At 46.7% G+C, this 21,668-nt stretch overlaps 2 protein-coding genes and 1 non-coding gene across 5 annotated transcripts in view; 2 read left to right on the forward strand and 1 right to left on the reverse strand.

Annotated features, from left to right (window-relative positions):
• Positions 1-6,386, reverse strand: part of CHTF8 (chromosome transmission fidelity factor 8) — a 7,910-nt gene extending 1,524 nt beyond the window's left edge. Inside the window, exon 1 of one of the 2 annotated variants that reach the window (XM_075537393.1) lies at positions 6,276-6,386. The gene's annotated coding sequence lies outside the window, so the exon portion shown is untranslated. Of the gene's footprint in view, positions 1-5,873; positions 5,937-6,275 lie in introns of those variants that run through there. The other variant, XM_075537392.1, reaches the window with a different exon arrangement.
• Positions 6,086-21,668, forward strand: part of UTP4 (UTP4 small subunit processome component) — a 26,101-nt gene continuing 10,518 nt past the window's right edge. Inside the window, exons 1-7 of one of the 2 annotated variants that reach the window (XM_075537389.1) lie at positions 6,086-6,447; positions 7,489-7,649; positions 9,836-10,027; positions 11,577-11,661; positions 12,569-12,658; positions 17,228-17,439; positions 21,430-21,601. In XM_075537389.1, coding sequence (XP_075393504.1) covers positions 7,491-7,649; positions 9,836-10,027; positions 11,577-11,661; positions 12,569-12,658; positions 17,228-17,439; positions 21,430-21,601 — 910 coding nt within the window. In that variant the 5' untranslated portion in view covers positions 6,086-6,447; positions 7,489-7,490. Of the gene's footprint in view, positions 6,469-7,488; positions 7,650-9,835; positions 10,028-11,576; positions 11,662-12,568; positions 12,659-17,227; positions 17,440-21,429; positions 21,602-21,668 lie in introns of both variants that reach the window. The other variant, XM_075537388.1, reaches the window with a different exon arrangement.
• On the forward strand, positions 12,197-12,326 carry LOC142432952 (U11 spliceosomal RNA). Its single transcript, XR_012781028.1, has one exon. It is a non-coding gene; the product is annotated as a U11 spliceosomal RNA (small nuclear RNA).

Raw genomic sequence — 21,668 nt, forward strand, 5'->3', positions numbered from 1 at the left:
TATACAACAGCACCACCTGGTGGCAAATTGGCGCATTCGAGATATAGGCTACCCATGGGACACTGCCCAGAACTGGTTTCACTTTCAGGAAGGACAAATTTGGGGGTGAGAGGGGGCAAGGGAAGGAGGAGAGGGCACAGCTTTTGGATAAGTCATTTCAATGTCTATGTGGCATCTAGAGAAATGGTAACTAGTCCAGTATTTAACTGTATATTATAGAATGTTAATGGATTTTAATTGTACTCAGGTTTAGCAAACATCTGATTAAATAATTCAATACCTGTGCTTCTAGGTTAAGTGTTCATTTTGGGAGAATGAACCCCAGGCAAAGAACTCTATAAGCTGACTTCCTGGGCAGCAGACTCTCGTCTGGGAGCACTGAACACACTTGCAACTGTACTATGGATGGAGCGCTGCACCCGCGTCATGACAGCTATGACGCACTGATCCCGGGTTTGCACAGGCAGCTAGAGGTATCGGGAGACACTTAATTTGCCTGATGTCACCTTAGTATATGCCAGGGCCAGCCTTAAGAATATATGCCACTTAATCTTATCTGCAATGCTAATCCCCACCCATTCCGGTCTGAAGTTAGGAGGAATCAGGGCCTCACCAAGCAGGCACTAGGTCCCTGCAAGAGCTGGTTAGAGGGCATCTACGAGTAGGCCAGAGTGTCTGCAAGCAGCCCAGAGGCATGCACCACCTGAGAGGGCACTGCAAAAATGCTTTTCTCTTCTAAGGCTCTTTGTGTGAGTCAGGCAACATTCCCACTCAGGAGGCCTCTATTCGGGGTCCAGCCTGTAGCTCCAACACTACGGTGTGTCCATGCTTGGGTAACTTCCTGCCTAGGGGCTAACACCTTACTCATCCGACTCAATGACTGAAGGTCAAATATGGCATATGAGACAATAAAGATCAGGCATTCTATTCAAATCGCTAATTTTTTAGTGGGCCAGATTTACAAATTGGCATCTCCACAGCAAGCTTGACTGGCAAAGCAGTTTTTAAAAATGCTGTTAACTGGGCATCGACAAATTATGAGGTGTCTCAAGGTCAGTAAATGTATAGAGATCGAGACAGGGTTCTTGTAAATAGGCCTTTGATGTCCAGTGAGGAGCCAGTGATTTAAAGACAGGTAGTCTAAGAGGCCACCCATGGAGCCTGCCCAATCTGTTCTAGGAGCTGAAGAGATTTCTGAAGTTACTGAGATTGAAGACAGCACTTCCTGTTTATGTGCCTGGGCAGGAAAGGAAAGAAGAACCTGACCGTGTGGTTGAGATGGACAATTTAGGGAAAGGGAATGCAGAAATGTTTGCAAGGCACCATCCACTTCCGGCACCATTTCCTGTTAGAAAAGGACTTCAGAACTGTGGCCCAAGACAGCCAAGGGACCCGGCTATCTGGGAGCTGGGACAGAGTAGCTGTCCATGCAGACCAGTCCTTGTGATTCCTTGAGCACACATCAGTACCACTTAGGGAAGCCCGAGAACAGGGATTCTGTGGCTGTCTCATCTCTGTTGCTGCTGCGGCTATACTCAGAATTGTAAATGTTTTTGGTACCAGACTTACTGGGATACTGCCTATGTGTGTACAAGGTGAAAGGTGCCAGTTTATAGGTGCCCAGTCTTCGGAACCCATGGGCTACACTGGCTACATCTATGTGCATGAAGGTTTATTCACTACATTATAGAGAAAGGCATCTCTTTATTCAATTAAAAACGCCTACTTTAGCACCCTAAATAACCTATAATGATGATGTCTGAATTCTATTCTCTTTTCTATGTTTCTGGGATGACCACTCTCAGCAGATGTTCTTAGGGCTGGAGTAGGGAGGGCTGCCTGGGTCCTTCCCAATGGCACACATCGTGGACATGGCAGGAACTCTTATTTCTTTTAGTGTCCATGTGATTAAAAAAAAATCTCAGAATATGCAGCTTAATCTGTCCCCATGCCTTCAAGTGTGGGCAGGGAAAGGGGATGACAAAAAGAGATGGGTAAAGAAACATAAGTCAGTCCTCACCAAAAATAACCCCAAAACGTGTCACTGAAGTTGATTCTGGCTCACAGTGACCCTATAGTACAACGGAGAATTGCTCTTGTGGGTTTCTGGGACTATAAATCTTTACAGGAGTAGAAAGTCTCACTTTTCTTCAGCAGAAAGTGACTAATGGTTTACAAACTGCCAACCTCATAGTTAGCAGTCCAATACGTGCCCACGGCGACACCAAGGGTAATCAGTATAATAGTAGTATAATGAAGAGTCTCTGTGTAACAGCGCAATCTTTAAGTCTGCTGCCCCAATCAATGTCTTTAAGCAAAATGCAAAGATAATCTGAGTAATTTCTGGGGGTGTGCTCTAAGAGCTGGCTTATAAAAGCACTGTAGCTATGAAGGACCCAACAGGAGGGAAAAGCATGAGCACACTGTCATTAACTAGAAGGGAGCCAGTGGAAGAGCTAGCCAGCCCTGACACGCCTCCCAATGGAGCCCTGAGTTCAAGCTCACATTTAACTAGGACTAAAGAACTTATATTTGATTATGAACAACAATTCAGGGCTGATATATTTCTGTAGTGCCGGGGAGACATTTCTGCAATGCCACAGCTAGAGTATACTCTTTGAGGGACAGAAACATGCACAGAAAACCAAACCTCTTTCCCCTTGCAATGAACCCTTTCGCCCGCTTTCCACTCCAACTTTATAAGAGGTGGGAAAATGTCTTCTGCTGAATTTTTCTAGGCCTTCACACAGCTAAAAATAATTAAACTCGTGCAAGCTCTATATGTGCCCCATAGACTAGCCAAATGATTTTAGTATTGAAAAGAAACAATTTTAAAAAGCCTTTTGTAAATGTTAAAACCCTCATTTTTTTCCCTTCAAAAATAAAAAAAGCCTTTCCTGAGTTAACATTTTCTAGAAATGCTCTTTTCTTTTTTGAGGAAGCAATTGTATTAGCAGACTCTGAGAAAAACCTTACCCTACTACTCTTTGGAGACCACCCTTATTAAGCTGGAAAACACTGGTCTTTAAGCAATCATGTAGCCCTATCTAAGTGTAGCCCTGGCTAACTCCTCACTTTTAAATAGTACATTTTCCACGCCCCCCTTAAAAAAATAAAGTTATTTTCTAGAAATGTTATCTAGGTCACATCCATTCTGAAGATCTGGGGTTAATTTGTTATTCTTGGGTAAAGTCAAGACACTGGTCCTGAACCAAGCACAGGCAGCCCATCTTCAGAGCCAGTTCTAACCTCCAGGGGGCGCCCTAACCAATACCATGCCACACAGAAGGTGCACTGTGGTCAACTATTTGGCTTCTACCTAGATTTTTGAAGTAGCCATAAAATTGTAATAAAGAATCTGGGGAAAGAAAATAAAAAGAAGCTACATGATATCTTGAGGAGAAAGTCTTTATAAAAAACCAAAAGCCCCTTCATTTCTCACATAGCGAAACATCCTGACAAAAGTTGGGCACTATTATCCTCCTTTTGAACAAATGAAGAGACAGGCTGAGGGGTTCAGGATTAGGTAACTGGCCCACCACCACACCACAGATTAAGTGGTGGCACTGGGGTATCGGGGTGTCAGCCTTCTCTCGGGAACACTGCATCCCCTACCGTCCTTCTGGAAGAGATCTGCTGGCTGGCTCTACGATTCTCACACCACCTTTTACAAAATGGCAAATAGTAAACTTGGGAGATGATTTTATAACTTGCTGTCACCGTAGCTATTATATCTGTGGAGCAGGCTATTAAAAAATAATCAGTAAAGGAGCTTCCTATCATATCCAATTGAGGAGACTTGGCTTTTTGAAAATTCTCTAGAACTGTCATCTCAAGGATTCAAACCTTTATCATTAACCTTAATGTGAGGGAAACCAAGGCACAGAGGATAATTGGCCACCAATTTCTATTAATCTTCAACAAAATGGACACTCTTAACTTCTGGTCCTGGAATTGAACCATCTCAGCAATGATCCCCATAATGGCAGCTGCCCTCTGCCCTCAAAATGAAGCAGATGTATGGTATGTGCTCCATGGAACAGAACATGAGTTTTCAGCAAAATGGGCCCTGGAGTATAACAAACTATTACTAGAGCTAAACAATGTTGCATAAAGTGTTTTCATCAGGAGTTCTTGAACTCATCTTGCATTTTAAAGCAACCAAGGCTTCAACTTACATATTATTAAATTTTAAAACTCAAATTTACTTAGGCACAGGACCCAAAATACACCTGCAAATTGCTAGCACTTAGCAGGCTCTTCTGACCCAGGGACCACACCTATGTGGGTTTGGGGATAGTGAAGCATTTGTGAGCAGGGATTAGGTCATTTACCCTTTGTGTAGTTGGAGGGAATTTACACCCTGGTGAATTTATTTCCTCACCAACAAACTGGGCACAATAAAAGTTCCAATGCCCATAAGGTTGTTCTGAGAAACTAAATGAGGCCATGAATGTAGGCCCTTTTTTAGGCACAGGGCCTAAAATATGGTACCTTCAGCGTCAATGAATTATTATCGTCCAGAAGAATGTGGTATTTTCTGACGACTATAATTATTATTGCTTACAGTGAACCGGAGGTACCTTATAAAAACAGGTGATCAGAACAAAATCAAATTTAGATAAGGAGAGAGTAATTCTACCATGGCATTCAGAGCTCACCAGAGCCTTCTAGGGACTCCGTTCTAGATCATTTCTCGAAATATGACTATTTCTCTATGTGCTTTCCCACCAAGTGAACAACAAGTTTTATATACAACTGGATACAGATTACTTTTATTAGCAGTGTTACTGTGGTTTTGTGACTCAAGGGGCAGGGGGGGATCTTGTCTTCTTTGCGTTTGTCATTAACTTCCAGACACTTATTTTTAAATGAGAAGCTTGCTCCCCTCCAAAAGGGGTTATGGAAGGTAAGGGATAACGGAATGCTTCCAAACTTTTCTGAGTGATGTGCGTTCAAATTGGCGTGTGGATTCTATGCATACACGTGGTACTTTCCCATCACAGTTTAGGATTCCCAGGTTGAAGAGAACCAATGACTGCGAATCATTCGTAGACAATGGGTGGAAAAGATGGCTTCAGTCGATCTGAGTTACTCCAGTTTCCTCCATCTTCCGCTACTCTGCAACCCCATCTCAAGCCTTCCTCCTTTCATTGCTTACGGTATCCTATTGTCTCCCAAGCTTCCTCTTTTCTAGACTTGCTTGGGGTCTCCCCTCTAAACTGGGATTCTCCCACCGACCCCCAACTTCACCCCCCCCCCCCCCGCTACTCCGATTCCAGCTACAAACACGTCTCCCTCTTTCTAGTCCCTCCCACATCTTTGGGGTTTCTCAATTTACCCACCCCCCACCCCCAATTACCCCGAAAGCTTCGCTAGGCCCGCTGTCCAGGCTGCTTCACCCCTTCTCCTAGCTCCCAAAGAAACTCATCTAAAACTACCCTCCACACCTCCCACCAGAGTGGCCTTTCAAACGGCTCACCTCCTCCCCTCAACTCATATCCCCTGCCACCCGTATTCTCCAAAGTATCCCCTGCTTCCCCTTCAATGCTTAAATTATTTCCCTCCTTTAGCACCCCACTCCACTCTACTAGCCTCTCGTATTTCATTCCGCCCACAAAAAAGGCCTGGATCATTCTCAAGGCTGTCTCTTCCTACCATCAGTTCTCCAAATTACCTTTTCCAGCATCCTCCCCCTCCGTGATTTAAAATGTCCCCTCAAACCTAACAGTCCTGCGCCCCCCGCCCCACCCCTCCCCCGATATCTCCTTTCTCCCATTCCCGCTACTTCCTGCGCCCCGCTCCACCCCACTCCCGCAAGCCGCGCGCGCCACGCTCCCACCCACCGGGCGAGAGCCCCGGCCCGCACATACCTCGAGGTTCCGGCCCGCGCCGCCCCCTTCTCCGTCCTCCGCCCGCGCACCGCCACCCTTTCCGCCCTCTGTCGCTCCGCCCCGCCCCACTCGCTCCCTTCTTTCCCTCCGCCTTCCGCCTCCCGCCTCCCGCCTCCACACCTCCCTTCCCCCACAATTCCCAGCCCTCCCACCCCGGGGACTCCTCCGGGCTCGCTCCCACCCCCGCGCGGCCCTCTCCGCTTCCCTCCCCGCCCCCAGCCGCCCTGAGCTCCCCGCCCCTCCGCTCGCCATTCTACTAGCCAACCGCGCGCTCCGCCGGGCCCCGGCTCCCTCACTGCCCGCTCCTTCGCGCCCTCGCCCCCATGCCCGGCTTGGCCCTCGCTCCCCACGGCCTCCCGCGCCCCACGCCCGCGGCCTGACCTGCAATGGCGGCCGCCCAGCGCGGCGCCGCGCGGCCAACGGGCGACAACCGAACCTCCCGCCGCCGCCGCGGCCGCCGCGAGCACTGCCTGCGCACTTCCGGCTTCGCGTCGCGAGTGCTTCCGGGGCAGAGCACGGGAGCGCGCGCGCACGTGGGGCCTGGCGGAGAGCGGTGAGCCCGGCGGGGTCGCGGGTGAGTTGAGGAAGGGGCTTGGAAAGGGCGCCCCGGAGGAGGCGTCTGTGGGCAGGGGGGCGTGCAGCTGGTCTCCGTCGGGCGGCCGGCCGAGCTTTCGGGGCCCCGGGTGCCGAGGCGAGCTGGCGGCCGCCCCAGGGACCCCTGCGAGGGAAGGGGCGGCAGCAGTTTGCGCGCGGGCCGGGCCGGGGAGAACGCGCCTGCAGTGCCTGCGAGTTGCGACCCGAGAACCCGGGCGGGCGAGTGGGAACCAAACTGGACCCCTACGCTCGCTGGGTTGGCGGGGGGCGTAGTGACAGGCGCCGGGGCAATCGCCAAGCCCTGTCGCTCCCTTTCCCAGAGGAGCTCGCGATCCTGCCTTCCCCCTGTTGCCCCACTGTCAAAACTGGCTTGCTTTGAGGTCTCTGTGGTTTGCAAACTTAGTCGGGGAAAGGTGCCGGCTGAGGTCCCGAGCCCCTCTCCTGGGTGGGACTGCAAACCCGGCCTGTTCTAACCATTTCCGGAGGTGGCTTGGGTGCAGGAGTGCTGCCAGACTGTCAGCCTTCGTTTCTTTGCCTTCTCTGTCTTAGAAGTGGTGCTAGGAAGCTGCCCTCCGCCATCCTCGCGAGCTTGGTGGCAGAGAAACTTCACACACACACCGAAGGGAGGGTCCGGGCTTCTGCCCACCTCCAGACAAGTGCTCAGTCACACAGTTAGCTCAGGCTTTTTGCTCGGGGATCAAGTTTTAGATTTGCACCGCTCTTGCCTGGACCATTTTCTTGAGGCATTCGACTGGGTTGCTAGGATTCCGGGGATTGTTTGTTCTGATCATCTGATCCTTTGCAGAAGCATGCTTCTTCCAACAAACCGGCCCGCGTTCTGGGAGATTGTTTAGCAGGCTCTTGGAGGGTAGGAAAGCATCATTGATGAAGTACTTAGAAGTGTGCCTCCCTGAGTTAGCGATGAATGTTTCCATGCAGACAGCTGATGATAAGCATGTGACATACTATAATGAGCTCTTCTTTTCTCCCCTCTTCCTAGGAATGGGTGAATTTAGGGTCCATCGAGTACGTTTCTTTAATTATGTCCCATCAGGGATCCGCTGCGTGGCATACAATAACCATTCAAACAGATTGGCTGTTTCGCGGACAGATGGCACTGTGGAAATTTATAACTTGTCTGCAAACTACTTTCAGGAGAAAGTAAGTCTTTCAGGAGCCTGGTTTGGGGCATCTGATGTTAATTTTCTTTTTCAGTGCAAGGCTACAAAACGTCCGTGTTTTCTATATTCAGGAATATTGAAAGAACATGATTCTCCTTCCCCCTCTGGAGTTGTTTAGAACTACATAAGACATGTGAGCTTTGACTGCTGCTGACGACACTCAGCGGCTTGACTGGCGTAATGTTGGTTAGAAAGCTCCTACCTAGGAACTCTAATGTCATTTAGAAATCCAAGTCACTGGATCTTTGGGGCATAACAAGAAGGAAAATGGGCCTTACGTTTGCTTTATTTCTGTCTCAGAAATTGAAGCAGTTCTTGCTGGGACTGTCAGTGCCCATTTTGTTGTCAGTTTCACACACCAAAAAAAGGATGCTGCATTTAATGTTAAACTTTTGGTGATGTGCTTGACATAATGGATTTATGTATGGATTGTGATAAGAGTTGTACGAGGCCCCACTAAAATGATTTTTTAAAAAAGAAAAGACAAAATGAAACAAAACAAAACCTTTTTGGTGATGTAATAACAACAGGAAGACGGATTCCTCAGCTCAGCTATCAAGGAATGAGGAAGGATAATTTATCGATCCAAAAGGGATGTTACAACAGTGTTTTTGTTGTTGTTTCCCAAAAAATGACGTTTCAGGTACAACATGTTATTCATTTCAAGTTTCTTGAATATCTACTACATCCCCAATAGTCTAATGTTTCTAAGTGAATCTGTAACATCGTATTAGGGCAAATGTCGGAGTTCAAAGCCCAGCAGGGAAAACATGAATATTAGTTTTCCAAACAGTGTGACACTTGTCTGTGATAAAGCTGAACATGGGTTCTGAGCCTTGGTGGAGCGAAGCCATTCAGACGGGTGGGTTTGGGAAACCTTCTGGAAAGAGCTGACCCTCAAAGAATTCATAAAAGTTAATCAAGGAGAGCTGTCCAAGCAGAGTGAGCAACCTATCCAAGGGCAGGGTGCTTTGAATGTAGGAGAAATGAGGCTGAAGTAGGGGCCAGATTAATGCCAGCGGTTCTCAACCTGTGAGTCGCGCACGACTCCTTTGGGGGGGTTGAACGACCCTTTCACAGGGATCACCTGATTCATAACAGTAGCAAAACGACAGTTCTGAAGTAGCAACGAAAATAATTTTATGACTACGGTGATCACAACATTAACTGTATGAAGGGTCATGGCATTAGGAAGGTTGAGAACCACTGGCTTAAGGCCTTTTGAAACACTAAAGAGCCTGATTTGTCATGCTGGCTGTGGGAAGTGAGCTAACGAGAACTGCGTTCTAGGAAGAATATTCCAATGAAAGTGGTAGAGGAAACGGGCAAGGGAGGAAGAGTGGAAAGAACAAGGAGAGACCATCTAGTCAGAAGAGAAGTAGGGCTGGTCCGGAAGGAGTAGCTGGAGTGGAAGGGAGGGGAGTTGAGAGTACTTGTGCATTGCTTGCTATTGCTTGCTTGCACTTGGTTGGACTCCCCTACTGGGAGGGGGGTGGGGTGTGTGTGTGTGTAGGGCTGGACTCCCCTACTGGATGTGTGTGTGTGTGTGTGTGTGTGTGTGTGTGTGTGTGTGTGTGTGTGGAGGGCAGGGTCTGTGTCTGAATCAGTAGGTGCTCCAGTGGATATTTACTGAGTGAATCACTGTGAATGTGAAGGTTCAGGAGGAGTTGTCTTCTCAGCCAAAACAGCATAGTGTTTTCAGCAGGTGCATGGGTCCAGAGTAAGCATACTGGTGTGTGTACAGAGAAGCTCAGTAAAGACTGGATCAGAAAACATTCTGGGCTAGGGAGCAGAGAGCTCAGGCCCATGTAGTGATGTGTGTGCAGCTCTACCTGTCTCAAACAATGCTGGGCTCGCCTTTGATTCCCGCTCGTCGGCTCGCTGACATCCACGGAAGCACTGCCTTTCTGGGAAAGCCATTTTCTGAGAGGCTCTAACCCCAAGGTGGTTTGTGCCGGAGCCCTCCACGGCAACAGCATTCGGACCTTTTTTCTCCTTTGGATTGAGATTTGCATGCACCCATTCATCATTGTAACTTGCAGTAGCTGTCATCTTTGCACGGTGTTCCTCAGGATGCAGACTACGTCTCATCAAGTTTCCTGTGACCACGGTGTGTTGGTGGTGGGTGAATTCATGATGGGCTGAGAAGTTACTGTGTTTTTGTAGTTTTTCCCAGGTCATGAGTCTCGGTCTACAGAAGCCCTGTGTTGGGCGAAAGGACAGCGACTCTTTAGCGGTGGGCTCAATGGCGAGATTGTAGAGTATGACCTACAGGCATTGGACATCAAGTATTCAGTGGATGCCTTCGGAGGACCCATTTGGAGCCTGGCTGCCAGTCCCAGTGGCTCTCAACTTCTGGTTAGTAAGCAGCTTATGGGATTTGCACAGACCGCTCGTGTCCACTCGGATGTTCTTACCTGTGTTCATGGGAGGGTAAAGTGGCATAAGGCATGTCACCATTCCCAGCTAAGCTGGAGCCCAGCAATCCCAGCCACAAGATTGGAGTTGGTAGGAAGGAGTCAGACTCCCTTGTCCCATGGCTTCCTTCCGGCCACTGCTTTGGTCCTTGGTTTCTTCATTTGTGAACTGAGAGGATTCCTTTGGATCAGCACTTCCCAGATTACCGTTCTTTGGAAGGGAGTGATGATGTGTCATTTTATTGTACGTTTCCTGATAAAATTATTTTCAGAAGTACCATCCACTAAATCCTGTAAAATCGAACTCACCCCGAGTCCATCCCTGGAGCACGGGGTGGAAGTGAGACTGCTCTTTTGAGAGCAGAAAGCCTTACCTCTCTCCAGGGGAGCAGCTGCTGCTTCCAGACTGCTGACCCTTTGGTTAACAACCCAGCACATGACCCACTAGGCTACCAGGGCTCCTTCGGACGCACATTCATACATTCAAAATTCATTCAAGTTCAAGGAAACGTGTAACAACCTGTGATTAAATATACACAGCTTAACGTTTTGCCATTTTAAGCATTTCTAAGTGGCATTAATCACAGTGTTGTGCAACCTTCACCCCCATTCGCTTCCAGTTTTGTTTCCCCAAAGAGAACCTCTGTACCCTTTCAGACGTAACTCCTCACTCCCCTCTCCTCTGCCCACAGTAACCACTCGGCTACCTTTTGTCTTCTGCTGAGCTTGTCTAGTGTAGATAAGCAGTGTTTCTCAAAAAGCTGTGAACACACAGAGTGCTACCTTCCAACCCCACCATTGCAGCTACAGGAGTCCTGGTTCTGTAGTGACTAAGTGTGTGAGCTGTTGACCAAAAGGTTGCCAGTGCAACCCCACCAGCTGCTCCATAGAAGAGAGAGTGGAGCAGTTCTCTGCTTCGTAGGGTGGCCATGAGTCAGAATCAGCACAATGGCAGTTTGGTTTGGGGTTTTATTACCATTAGAATGAATGCTTTCAGAGATTTACCTCTGATGAGTCTGATTATTTTTATCACAGTGTCTTGCGATTCCGAAATTCCAATCCATCCAGATTCCAAGGCCATGGGTCTCTAGCAGAAGTGGGCTGTGCAGTTCTATTTCCAATTCACACCCAATCAAGAACTGGCCCCTTTTCTACAGAATTCTTGCTTCAGCCTGCTTTTCCTGGCCAGCATATGAAGGCAGCCAAGAAGTGCCTGTCAGTTTCTTGGTGTCAACACCTTTTTCTCCTAAAAACGATTTTCCTCTGGGGCAAATATGTTTCTGTTTTGTTTTTAGTTTTCATTATCGTTGCCATAGTCTGCCGTACACATGTATTTTGAACTGTAAACTGTAATATTGAACATCTGTGAGTAAACTTGTACAAATGGTAATATTAGGCAAGTACATGCTACCATGTTGTATGTATTTAGAGATTTTCGCCAATAAAATGTGTATTCTTCTCTGTTCCTGTCTCCCCCACACCTTGAACAGATTGGCTGTGAGGATGGATCTGTGAAGCTCTTTCAAATCACCTCAGACAAAATCCAGTTTGAAAGAAATTTTGATCCGCAGAAAAGTAAGGTTCATTTTGGGGGGTGGGGGAAGAGATAGAAGTAGGCCTAAAAGGAAGTGAGGTTTTTGTGGCCCAGTTGACGTGATGATTTCCCATAGGCCAGGTAATTTGTCCACATGCTGACTTTACCTGCAAACAACCTTGGTGTGCTAGCGTCAGGCCCTGCCCAGACAGTCTTCATTCTGTACCAGAGTTGTGAGTGTCTGGCTTGATAACAATAAGAAATCCAAAACAGGAACCCGTGGGAAGGAAAAGCTGATTTGTTTTTATTTTCTTAATGAGTGTTCATATAGTCATTCCTACGCGTACATCTGCGGGCACCCATGCAAGGGTTTCTATTCGATCCTTTCCTAGGCTAGGCCCCGCATTGACGTTTTGACAGCTCATTACCAGGTTACCCACGAAAGATTGTACGTACTTATACATTCCTATCAACCAGTTACACATTTTTAAAGTAAGCATCAAATACCGCATATACTCGAGTATAAGCTGACCCAAATATCTGCCGAGGCACCTAATTTTACCACAAACACTGCATTAAGCTTCTGTTGTTAAGTGGCACACGTAGGGCATCTCTATTGCTCTATGTGCGGAATCGACATCAAGAGATTTCGGAAGCGTAATTTTTGCTACCTGGGCTGCTAGTGATCATTGGTCCTGGCGCCTTTTAAAAAAAAAGTGCTGAAAAACTCGCTTCTACTCGAGTATATATGGCACGTCCTAGAGGTCTCCAGGTAGAGCCGTTTATCACCTTTGGTTATGAAGCAGTGCTGGGCTACAGTGCAGCACAGAAAGCAGCAGACCGGAGTGCTGGCCCTGTAGATCATTGTGTATGGAGAACTCATTTACCCGTCCGTTGCTGTACACTCATGTGTGTCCCCTTTTCTTTCTTTGTTGTGTAACTCCCAAGGTCGTATCCTGAGTCTCAGCTGGCATCCCTCTGGCACCCACATTGCAGCTGGCTCCATAGACTACATTAGTGTGTTTGATGTCAAATCAGGTGACTGTTTTTCTCAGTTCATACGGGGAGTGGGTCTTGATGGTCACATTCATATTTCTGGGTTTCCAGAGAGCGTCACCCCTTGTCACACTTTCCAGGACCTTTAGCGTCTACCCTCTCACTAACCTGGGCCATCTGGAAGTTTTCCCTCCTTTCTTGGATAACTGCTGCTGACTTTAGGGCATTCTTAGTTTTTCAATGGGATGCAGAATATTTCATCCTCATAAGAATTCCAAAAAAATTTGCCCCAACTCTTTATATCAGTGATCCATGAAATACCTATGCCGATGGGCTTCTGTCATTTGGGACCACCAAGTGCTAATTGCATAATTAACAAGAAAGGACATCAGAGAGGTGAAGGACCGCAGTCTCTGTCCTTGGTCCCAAGAATTGACTAATGGAGTACTCCAGTGATGAACTGGACTCCCACATGTTGCATGGCCTTGATTCTCAACTCCCAGTTTAAGGTGCTGAGCTAAAACTGGTCAGGTGGCATATATTTTCTGTTTGACGCTGAAGTAACTTCTTCATTATTACCTGTGCAAATAGTCGATTCCTTAAGGCTTATTTCGAAAACTGAGAGACCCTAGATCCTCCCCCCTTTGCAGGATAACAGCTTTCAACTCTTGGCTGATTCTTTTGAGATTCAGACCATTTATTGACTGCTATTTCACCCTTTTGCTACGGGCATCCACGCTTGGTCTCGACGTTCTTATGATTCTGTTGCACCCTCGGCCAGATGAATAGTGTTTTCATTATTATGACCATAAAAATACTATTTACTTTTCCCTATGCACTTTTAAATGTCTTTCCTCCTTTTCCCATCCAGTTTCTGTGCATTTTTCACCAATTCATTTCCATTCTCTTCATCCCAGACTCCAGCTCAGGATGGGTTCTCTTCCAATCGCTTTTCTCTTGCAGTCTCCGGAGGCTCTGACTTGCGCCTTTGCCCAACCCTCACTCACGTTCTCCCCTTCGCTTCTCTCGAGAGCCCCGCTTTCCAGGTCTTTCACCTTCCTGATCCTGAGCAAGAATTGGAGCTCAGCAAGTGTGTTCCTGTCGTGTTAAAGCCATAGCCTCATAGTCTCCTAGCTTCCGGGCTTCTTTTTGGGAAGGATGAGTCCATTCTGAGAGTCAACCCTCTGTAGAGAAGTGATTTTTGGGGGCGGCGGGTGGTGGCGATCGTGGTTTGTTTTCTGTAGCTTTATTCTTCTGAAATTTACTAGTGATATCCCTTGTTGGGCGGATCTGCTGGGCATCTGGTAGGTTCTTTTAATCAAAACCCCACATCCTTCAGTTTTGTGGAATGCTTTTGTATTTCTTTTGTAGATGAGTTCCGTTCTCATTTTCTCTTTCTGGAATTTACATTATTTGAGTATTGGGTCTTATTTCTTTACATACCATTATACTTGCGTATAAGACGAGTTTTCCACCGCATTTAAAAATTTTATTTTTTTAAAAATCATTTTATTGGGGGCTCATACAGTTATTATCACAATCCATGCATACATCCATTGTGTCAAGCACATTTATACATTTGTTGCCATCATCCTCAAAACATATGCTTTCTGCTTGAGCCCTTGGTATCAGCTCCTCATTTTTTCCCCTCCCTCCCCCACCCACTCTCCCTCACAAACCCTTGATAATTTATAAATTATTATTTTTTCATGTCTCGATGTCTCTATCCACTTTCCTGTTGTCCATCCCCAAGGGCGGGGATTATATGTAGATCCTTGTGATTGGTTTCCCCTATCTACCCCACCTTCCCTTCATTTGGTATCACTACTCTCACCACTGGTCCTGAAGGGTTCATCTGTCCTGGATTCCCTGTGTTTCAAGTTCCTATCTGTACCAATGTACATCCTCTGGTCTAGCCGGATTTGTAAGGTTGAATTGGGATCATGATAGTGGGGGCAAGGAAGCATTTAAGGAGTAGAGAGGAAAGTTGTATGTTTCATCGTTGCTACCCTGCACCCTGACTGGCTTGTCTACTCCCTGTGACCTTTCTGTAAGGGGAGATGTCCAGTTGTCTACAAATAGGCTTTGGGTCCCTACTCCGCACTCCCCCTCATTCTCAATGATATGATTTTTTTGTTCTTTGATGCCTGATACTGATACCTTCGACACCTTGTGATGATAAAGGCTGGTGTGCTTTTTCCATGTGGACTTTATTACTTCTCAGCCAGATGGCTGCTTGTTTATCTTCAAGCCTTTAAGACCCCAGACACTGTATCTTTTGATAGCCGGGCACCATCAGCTCTCTTCACCACATTTGTTATTCTCCCGCTTTGTCTTCTGTGGTTGTTTCAGGAAGGTGAGCATCATGGAATGCCAGTTTAATAGAACAAAGTTTTCTTGCATTGAGGGAGCACTTGAGTAGAGGCCCAATGTCCATCTGCTACCTTAATACTAAACCTGTAAATATATGCACATAGATCTATTTCCTCATTGTCATATATAAATATATTTACGTAGGTAAATGCCTGTATTTAGACCTTTATAAATGCCTTTTGCCTCCTAGTTCTTTCATCTTATTTCCTTTTACTTTCCTCTTGTCCCAGTATCATGCTCAGCCTTCATTTGGGTTTCAATAATTCTTGGTTAACTGCCCTTGATCAAGCCCTACCAAGCCTCATACAACCTCTTCGCCACTGATTTTGGATCAATTCCTTTGTCCCTGTGTTTGTTAACACCACTTCCTTTCCCCCACCCCTCTCTCCCATGTCGCCCTGGAACCTTCAGCCTTGTTTTCTCCTCCAGATTGTTTATCCAGCCTGTCTTATCTAGATTGACCCACAGAGAGAATAATATACACAAAAACAAGACGAAGCAAAACAAAGCAACAAATAACTGATGACAAACAAAAGAAAAGCCTGTAAATAGTTCAAGGTCTGTTTGTTGACCTTTAGGAGTGTTTTCAGGTTGGCCGAGTCTGATGGAGTGCCACATTCTGGCCCCAAAGTCTATTTTTAGTACTCCTTTGGGACTTCCTTGTTCTTCTCCATTTGCTGTTCTGTTGCACGCCCTTAGTGTTTTGCCTTGGTGTGGTGGGGTCAGATCAGGCACAATTCCCACACTGTGTCTCCAGTGTTGTCCCCTGTAGGGTTATGGCTCAGTGTGGGATGTCGTGTCTCGTAGGGGGACGGCCATATGGTCTTCTCTGTGCATTGGTTGCTCTGAGCAGGGATGTTGTCCTCAGGGCTTGGTGGGCCAAGATGCGCTCCACTCTCTCTTCCCCCTTCATTTGCTCCTGTGTGCTCTGATCAGACATGTCCCTCTCCCTGAGCTGTAGCTTCAGTGCTGTCCTCTGGGGGGAGAGGTAGCCTAGCACATTTTTAATGCAGTTTTTGTGGTAAAATTAGGTGCCTTCGCTGATATTCAGGTCAGCTTATACTCGAGTATATACGGTAGTTACTGCTTATTCTGTCTCTGAATTTGTCACCTTCATCTTTCAATGTTTCTGTTGGATTGCTTATTTCTGCCATTTCCAGTTTAACACTTCTCGTTTTATTGTAAAGTTTGTGAATAATTACATGGGTCTCTTCGTTGACAGCCAGCAAATAAGCTCTGTTCTCCTTGTAAGGCTGTTGAGTTAATGCTATGGTGCATTCTTCACCCTGTCCGTGTTTCTGCTAGTCTGTTTGGCCTCTGCCTTGCATTTTAAGGGCTTTCTTCAAATGCCGGGTGATGGCCTTCTTTGGTCAGTGAGCACGGGAGTGGACCTTTTGGAGCTTGACCTTCATGTGGATGCTCTGGCAGGGCTGTTGGTTTGGGATCTTCTAAAGTCAGGTCTTCAGGTTTGTTCACTTAGTAAACTTCTCTTTCATTCTGTGTTCCGTGTAGTGCTGAATTGTACCTGGGGTCGCTCTTCAGAGAGAATGTCTTCAGTCCTCTGTTGGGATGGGGGCAGGGGGTACCTAGCTTCTCGTTTGAGGAGTTGTCTGGGGAAAGCCTCACAGTTTCTTCAGCTTATTTGAACCAATCGTCTTTTAGTTTGCTCCCCCGTCTCTGTTTCTGTGGGAATTCACAGCATTGAAAACGCTACGTGGGTCACTGAGTCCGAACCACTGATGGTTGGTTCTCACTGCTAGAGGAATCTGGGCTCACCGATTGCGGAGTCATTTGAGTTTCCCACCACGTGACACAGATGGTTTCTCAACTCTCCCCACTGCAGGCTCAGCCTGACTTTCAGGGCTCTGCCGAGTCGGCTTCCACCCCATGTCTGTTTTCCAAGTCCCAGCATTTTGTCCCTGGTTCGTTTTCTCCCCTTTCACGTGGACTCTGGAAAGGAGCAGAGCGTGGGGTGTGTGTGTGCATTTGGCCAGCTCCAAGTGGAAGTCTTGAGTGGCTGTTTTTCATTTCCCCTTCCCAGGAACCTCTTTGTTTCCCCCTTTCTCTCTTGTCTTCAGGTAACCAGTTTTAGAACCAGACACTGAGCTCCCCAGAAGCTACCCTTTTCCTGACCATGCTTAAGCTACTACTTTCCCGTATCAGGCCTGCCACAGGTGATTTCTGATACCCAAGGGGGAAAACGTACCCATTCGAATGTGGGCTTCTGTTATTTTTCAGGGAGTGCCACGCACAAAATGATTGTGGATAGGCGATACATGGGTGTGTCCAAACGGAAGTGTGTCATATGGGGCGTGGCCTTCTTGTCCGATGGCACTGTCATAAGTGTGGACTCTGCGGGGAAGGTGCAGTTCTGGGACTCGGCCACTGGGACACTCGTGAAGAGCCATCTCATCGCAAATGCTGACGTGCAGTCCATTGCTGTATCTGATGTGAGTATCGTTCCCTCTGAGGAGTCTGTGAGAAAACGGGGTCAGAGCCAGAGCACAAATGCTGCCTCCCTGCCCTGATGGTTGGACTCGGGTAGATTTAGGAAAATGCATCTGAAAATAGCATGTCCTTTCTGTCACACGTAAATCCGGTCTTTTAAAAAAACATTCTTTTTTAATAACATTTTTTCACTGGGACTTTGTGTTGTGATCAGTGGTGGTAACCAGACACCACCTTGTTCTTTGGTCCCCCAGAAGTACAAGCTGTGGTTCGTGTCATCCATTGCCCTTTGAACTCAATATTTTCTTGAGTCTTTGACTTTCTGTCCAGTCTTTGTTGTTGTGGACAAGGAGAGACCAATAGTTGCTTGTGAGATAGCTGCTTGTCAGCTTTTATGACCCAAATGACAGGAGTCACTGCAGGAGGCTGTAGAACAGCGGTGTTCAACCTCTTGCAACCCCTTGGGGGGGGGTCGAACAACCCTCTCACAGGGATCGCCCGATTCATAACAGTAGCAAAATGACAGCTATGAAGTAGCAATGGAAATGATGTTACGGTGGGGTGTCACTACAACACGAACTGTAGCAAAGGGTCATGGCACTAGGAAGGTAGAGAACTGATGCAGAACATTTGTTTTTGTGCACTTTGTCATACCACCTGACTTCCCCTGAGACGGCCGGTCTCCTGTGTCTGCAGGTTCAGTCATCTCTTCAATGCATTTGCTTAGAACTTTCAGAACTCTGCACCCATATGCTCTGCAATATCTTTGCATGTATTTATTCACACTATATACAAATACAAAGCGGTTTCAAAAAGAATGTTCTTCCAAAAATTTATAATTTTTCAAAAATCAAATAAAAAAGAAATGGAATTTTTCGGTGACCTTTTGCAGTTTCCTGGTAACTGTGTAGACATCCCTGCTGTACCTGTCGGTGCTTGTGGGTTTAGCTTGCGTGTCTTACCTGTGCATCTCCTCCAGGCTGCATGTTAGTACTCTTCTTGCCGGAGTGTGTGGCCAGTCCTGGTTGTCTTCCACTCTCCTGCTCCGTGCTCCACTATTGCTGCCTCCCCCCTGTCTGTTGCCTTCCCTCCGCCTGGCGAATGTGTCTGTTCTCGAGCAGTGTTTTCCCAAAATGGGCGATGAGCAACCTGGGGTTCACTGGAACAATCCAGGGAGGGAGGAACTGGCAACAGATATTTCTCCTGGATTATGGACTATAATTTTTAAAATTGTAATTGCTTGAAGGGAGCAGGGGGCAAGGACTGATTAATTTATTTTTTTCCTCTTTAAATGGGGTGGTAGGCCACATAAGTTTGAGAACCTATGTGTTAGTGACTTACCCTACCTTCTCCTCCTGCCCCTAATAATCACTGAAGAATGTTTCTTCCTGTCTGTAAACCTTTTCTTGCCTTTTTAATAGTGGCATCGTACAGTGTTTGTCCTTTTGTGAGTGACGTATTTCAGTAGGCATAATGCCCTCCAGGTTCAAGCAGGAGATAGCTTCCTCGCCCCCTGCATGTATGTATTTGGTGCTTGGGCAGTAGAATGCCCTCGAGGCCCATCATCGCTGCTGGGAGGTGTGAGCAGCCGTCCATTGTGCGTGTGAACCAGGGTGTTCATTCACTGGTGGTGAGTATTGAGGTTGCTTCCACCTTTCTGTTGCTGTAAGCAGTGCTTCGGTGAACATGGTGTCCGTACATGTTTTCATGCCGTGGCTCTTGGCGTCTCTAGGATCTATACCAAATAGTGGGATCAATGGGTCATTTGAAACATCTATTGCAACTCTTTACAGAAAGACCATATGGTTTTCCCCGGTGGTTGTACCGTCTGAGGGTCCACTTAGCAGTGCCAGCCCCTCCACAGCCTCACCTGCATTTGTTTGTTTTCCTGACTTTGCTGCTAGTCCATGCACTCCTCCATAAACCTTTATGAATGACCAAGCACAGCATTGTTCTGCATCTTAACATTTTTTTTATTAACAGCCCAGTTAGATAATAGCCTTGTAATTTCGTTAGCTTTGTGGTGTTCTGTTGAATGGATGTAGCCAGCTTTTCTAACAGAACCTTTGAGTGGCTGTACAGGTACAGGTTACTCTGTGCTGGAGTATCACAAACAGTGCTGTAGTTTAATTTGCTTTTGTTGGCTGGAAGAGCATGTGTGTTTGTAACCTGGATGGCAACAGCATTTCCAAATTGCCTCTCCTCTGAGGGGTGTGCTGATTTCCCCCCCTCTCCAGCTGTGTCTGGTGCCCCACTCTTGTCAGTGGTGCTTAGAGCACTTTTTGGAGTTTGTCCATCTGATTGAGAGAAGGAAAGATCTCAGCGTAGTTTCAGTGTGCACTTTTCTTCGTGTTTGATGGGTATCATTTTATATATTTAAGAGTCATTTTCAGTGAATTACATTAATAGTTGCCTTGAATGGATGCCAGGAATCTTTTAGGGAGGTGTGATTCTTTTTTTTAATTTTTTCTTTTGCACCTTGTTGTTATGAGTTGCAAATATTTTTCTGTTTCTTTTTTTCTTTTTAATCTGTGTGTGTGTGTGTTTAAACAGTTAAATTTATCAGTCATTATGGTATCTGGTTTGAATTATAGCCCTTCCACATAGACTTTCAATAGCTTGCTGAGAAGAGTTAGGGGTCCAATGCACAATCCATTGCGCCTCTGAGCCCGGTTCCTTCCACGTGTACTTTATATGTGAATCCTCCTTTACTTCCTCCTACTTTCGTAGATTCAGATTCCACACCTAAAACCTTGAATCATTTGGATAAAGATTCAACTCCAGCTCGGTTTACGGAAAGACCTATTATTTCCTACCACTGAGATGTACCTGAGTCTCCAAAATGAAATCAGTACTTGATAATGCTAAATTCCCCCAGGTTCTTGGACCCATGGAAGACTTTCCGGTCACACGGGTGGGTTGGTCCGCATGCATTTCCACTATTTTAATTACGGAGGCGTGGCATTTGTTTTACTGATCGCTCGGCAGAATTGGGACGCCAACCCCCACCCTGACCAGCATTCGTCTTAGTCTTCTTGCTTGGACAGTTCCGTTTGTATTCATCTATTTTGCTTGTTGATTTTCTATCCAAATTTAAGACGTATCTAATTTCAAGTGAAGGACTGTGGGTAATTTTTATTGAGTGATATAAAACTAGTACATTTTTTAGTGCTAAATTCTTGGTGGTGCTAAATATTCCCTTTCAAGAACATGATAGACTTTTCTTGAAAACATTTTAGCTTTCTCTTGTGTAGGTCTGTCACATCTCATATTCAGTGCATTCCTAAATGTGTACCTTTTGTGGTTGCTGTGTTAGTAGGCTCTGGTGTGTATCTACCACTGGGGCAGAAGTGGTCAAAGTACTCGACTATTGACGGAAAGGTAGGCAGTTCAAACCCACCAGTGGTTCTGTGGCAGAAAGATGAGGCAGTCAGCTTCCATAGAGATGATAGTCTTGGAATCCCTTTGGAGCAGTCCTCTGCTCTGTGGCTTTCCTGTGAGCTAGGCTTCTGGGTTTTGACAGTTGGCGTACCCGGAAGCACCCACCACAGCCTTAGCTCTGTGTTGTTAATTTTGTCAGTAGGGGGCGCAGTTTACCTGTGTCTGAGCTTGTTTGTCTAGAGGCATTACAACTTTTAAAGCAGGGACGGGCAATGAGTGATTCAAGGGCCATGTAAAGCCCAGGAAATCACTAATACCAGCAAACATCGCATGCCTCACCAAATGGAAGCAGTTCCAGCCATCATAGTAGGGGTCAGTTAATTAAATGTGTGATTAGTATGGCGTGCAAATGATGCTATACGTATCCAGGTGGCCCTCGGTAGAAAAAAGGTTTGCTACCCCTGTGAAGGGAAAGACCTCATGATTTACCTTCTAATTCTGGGAAGAGTTGGTTTCCTCTCAGCTGTCCCGGCAGAAAACTGCAGGCGTCAAGTTTTCCTAGCTGGGCCCTATTTTGCTTAAATAAGCTCCTTTCCAATTTAATTTCTCAGCAAGAAGACAGTTTCGTGGTGGGCACAGCCGAAGGGACGGTGTTCCATTTCCAGCTGGTCTCCGTGGCTTCCAACAGCACGGAGAAGCAGTGGGTGCGGACCAAGCCGTTTCAGCACCACACTCACGATGTGCGTGCCGTGGCCCACAGCCCGACGGCTCTCATCTCTGGAGGTGGGTGCCCTGCTCCGGTTGTCACTGACCTCCGAACTTCCCGGTTCAAGGCTGAGGGATTATAACT

Source organism: Tenrec ecaudatus, chromosome 18 (genome assembly GCF_050624435.1).
Source record: "Tenrec ecaudatus isolate mTenEca1 chromosome 18, mTenEca1.hap1, whole genome shotgun sequence".
Lineage (NCBI taxonomy): Eukaryota > Metazoa > Chordata > Mammalia > Afrosoricida > Tenrecidae > Tenrec > Tenrec ecaudatus.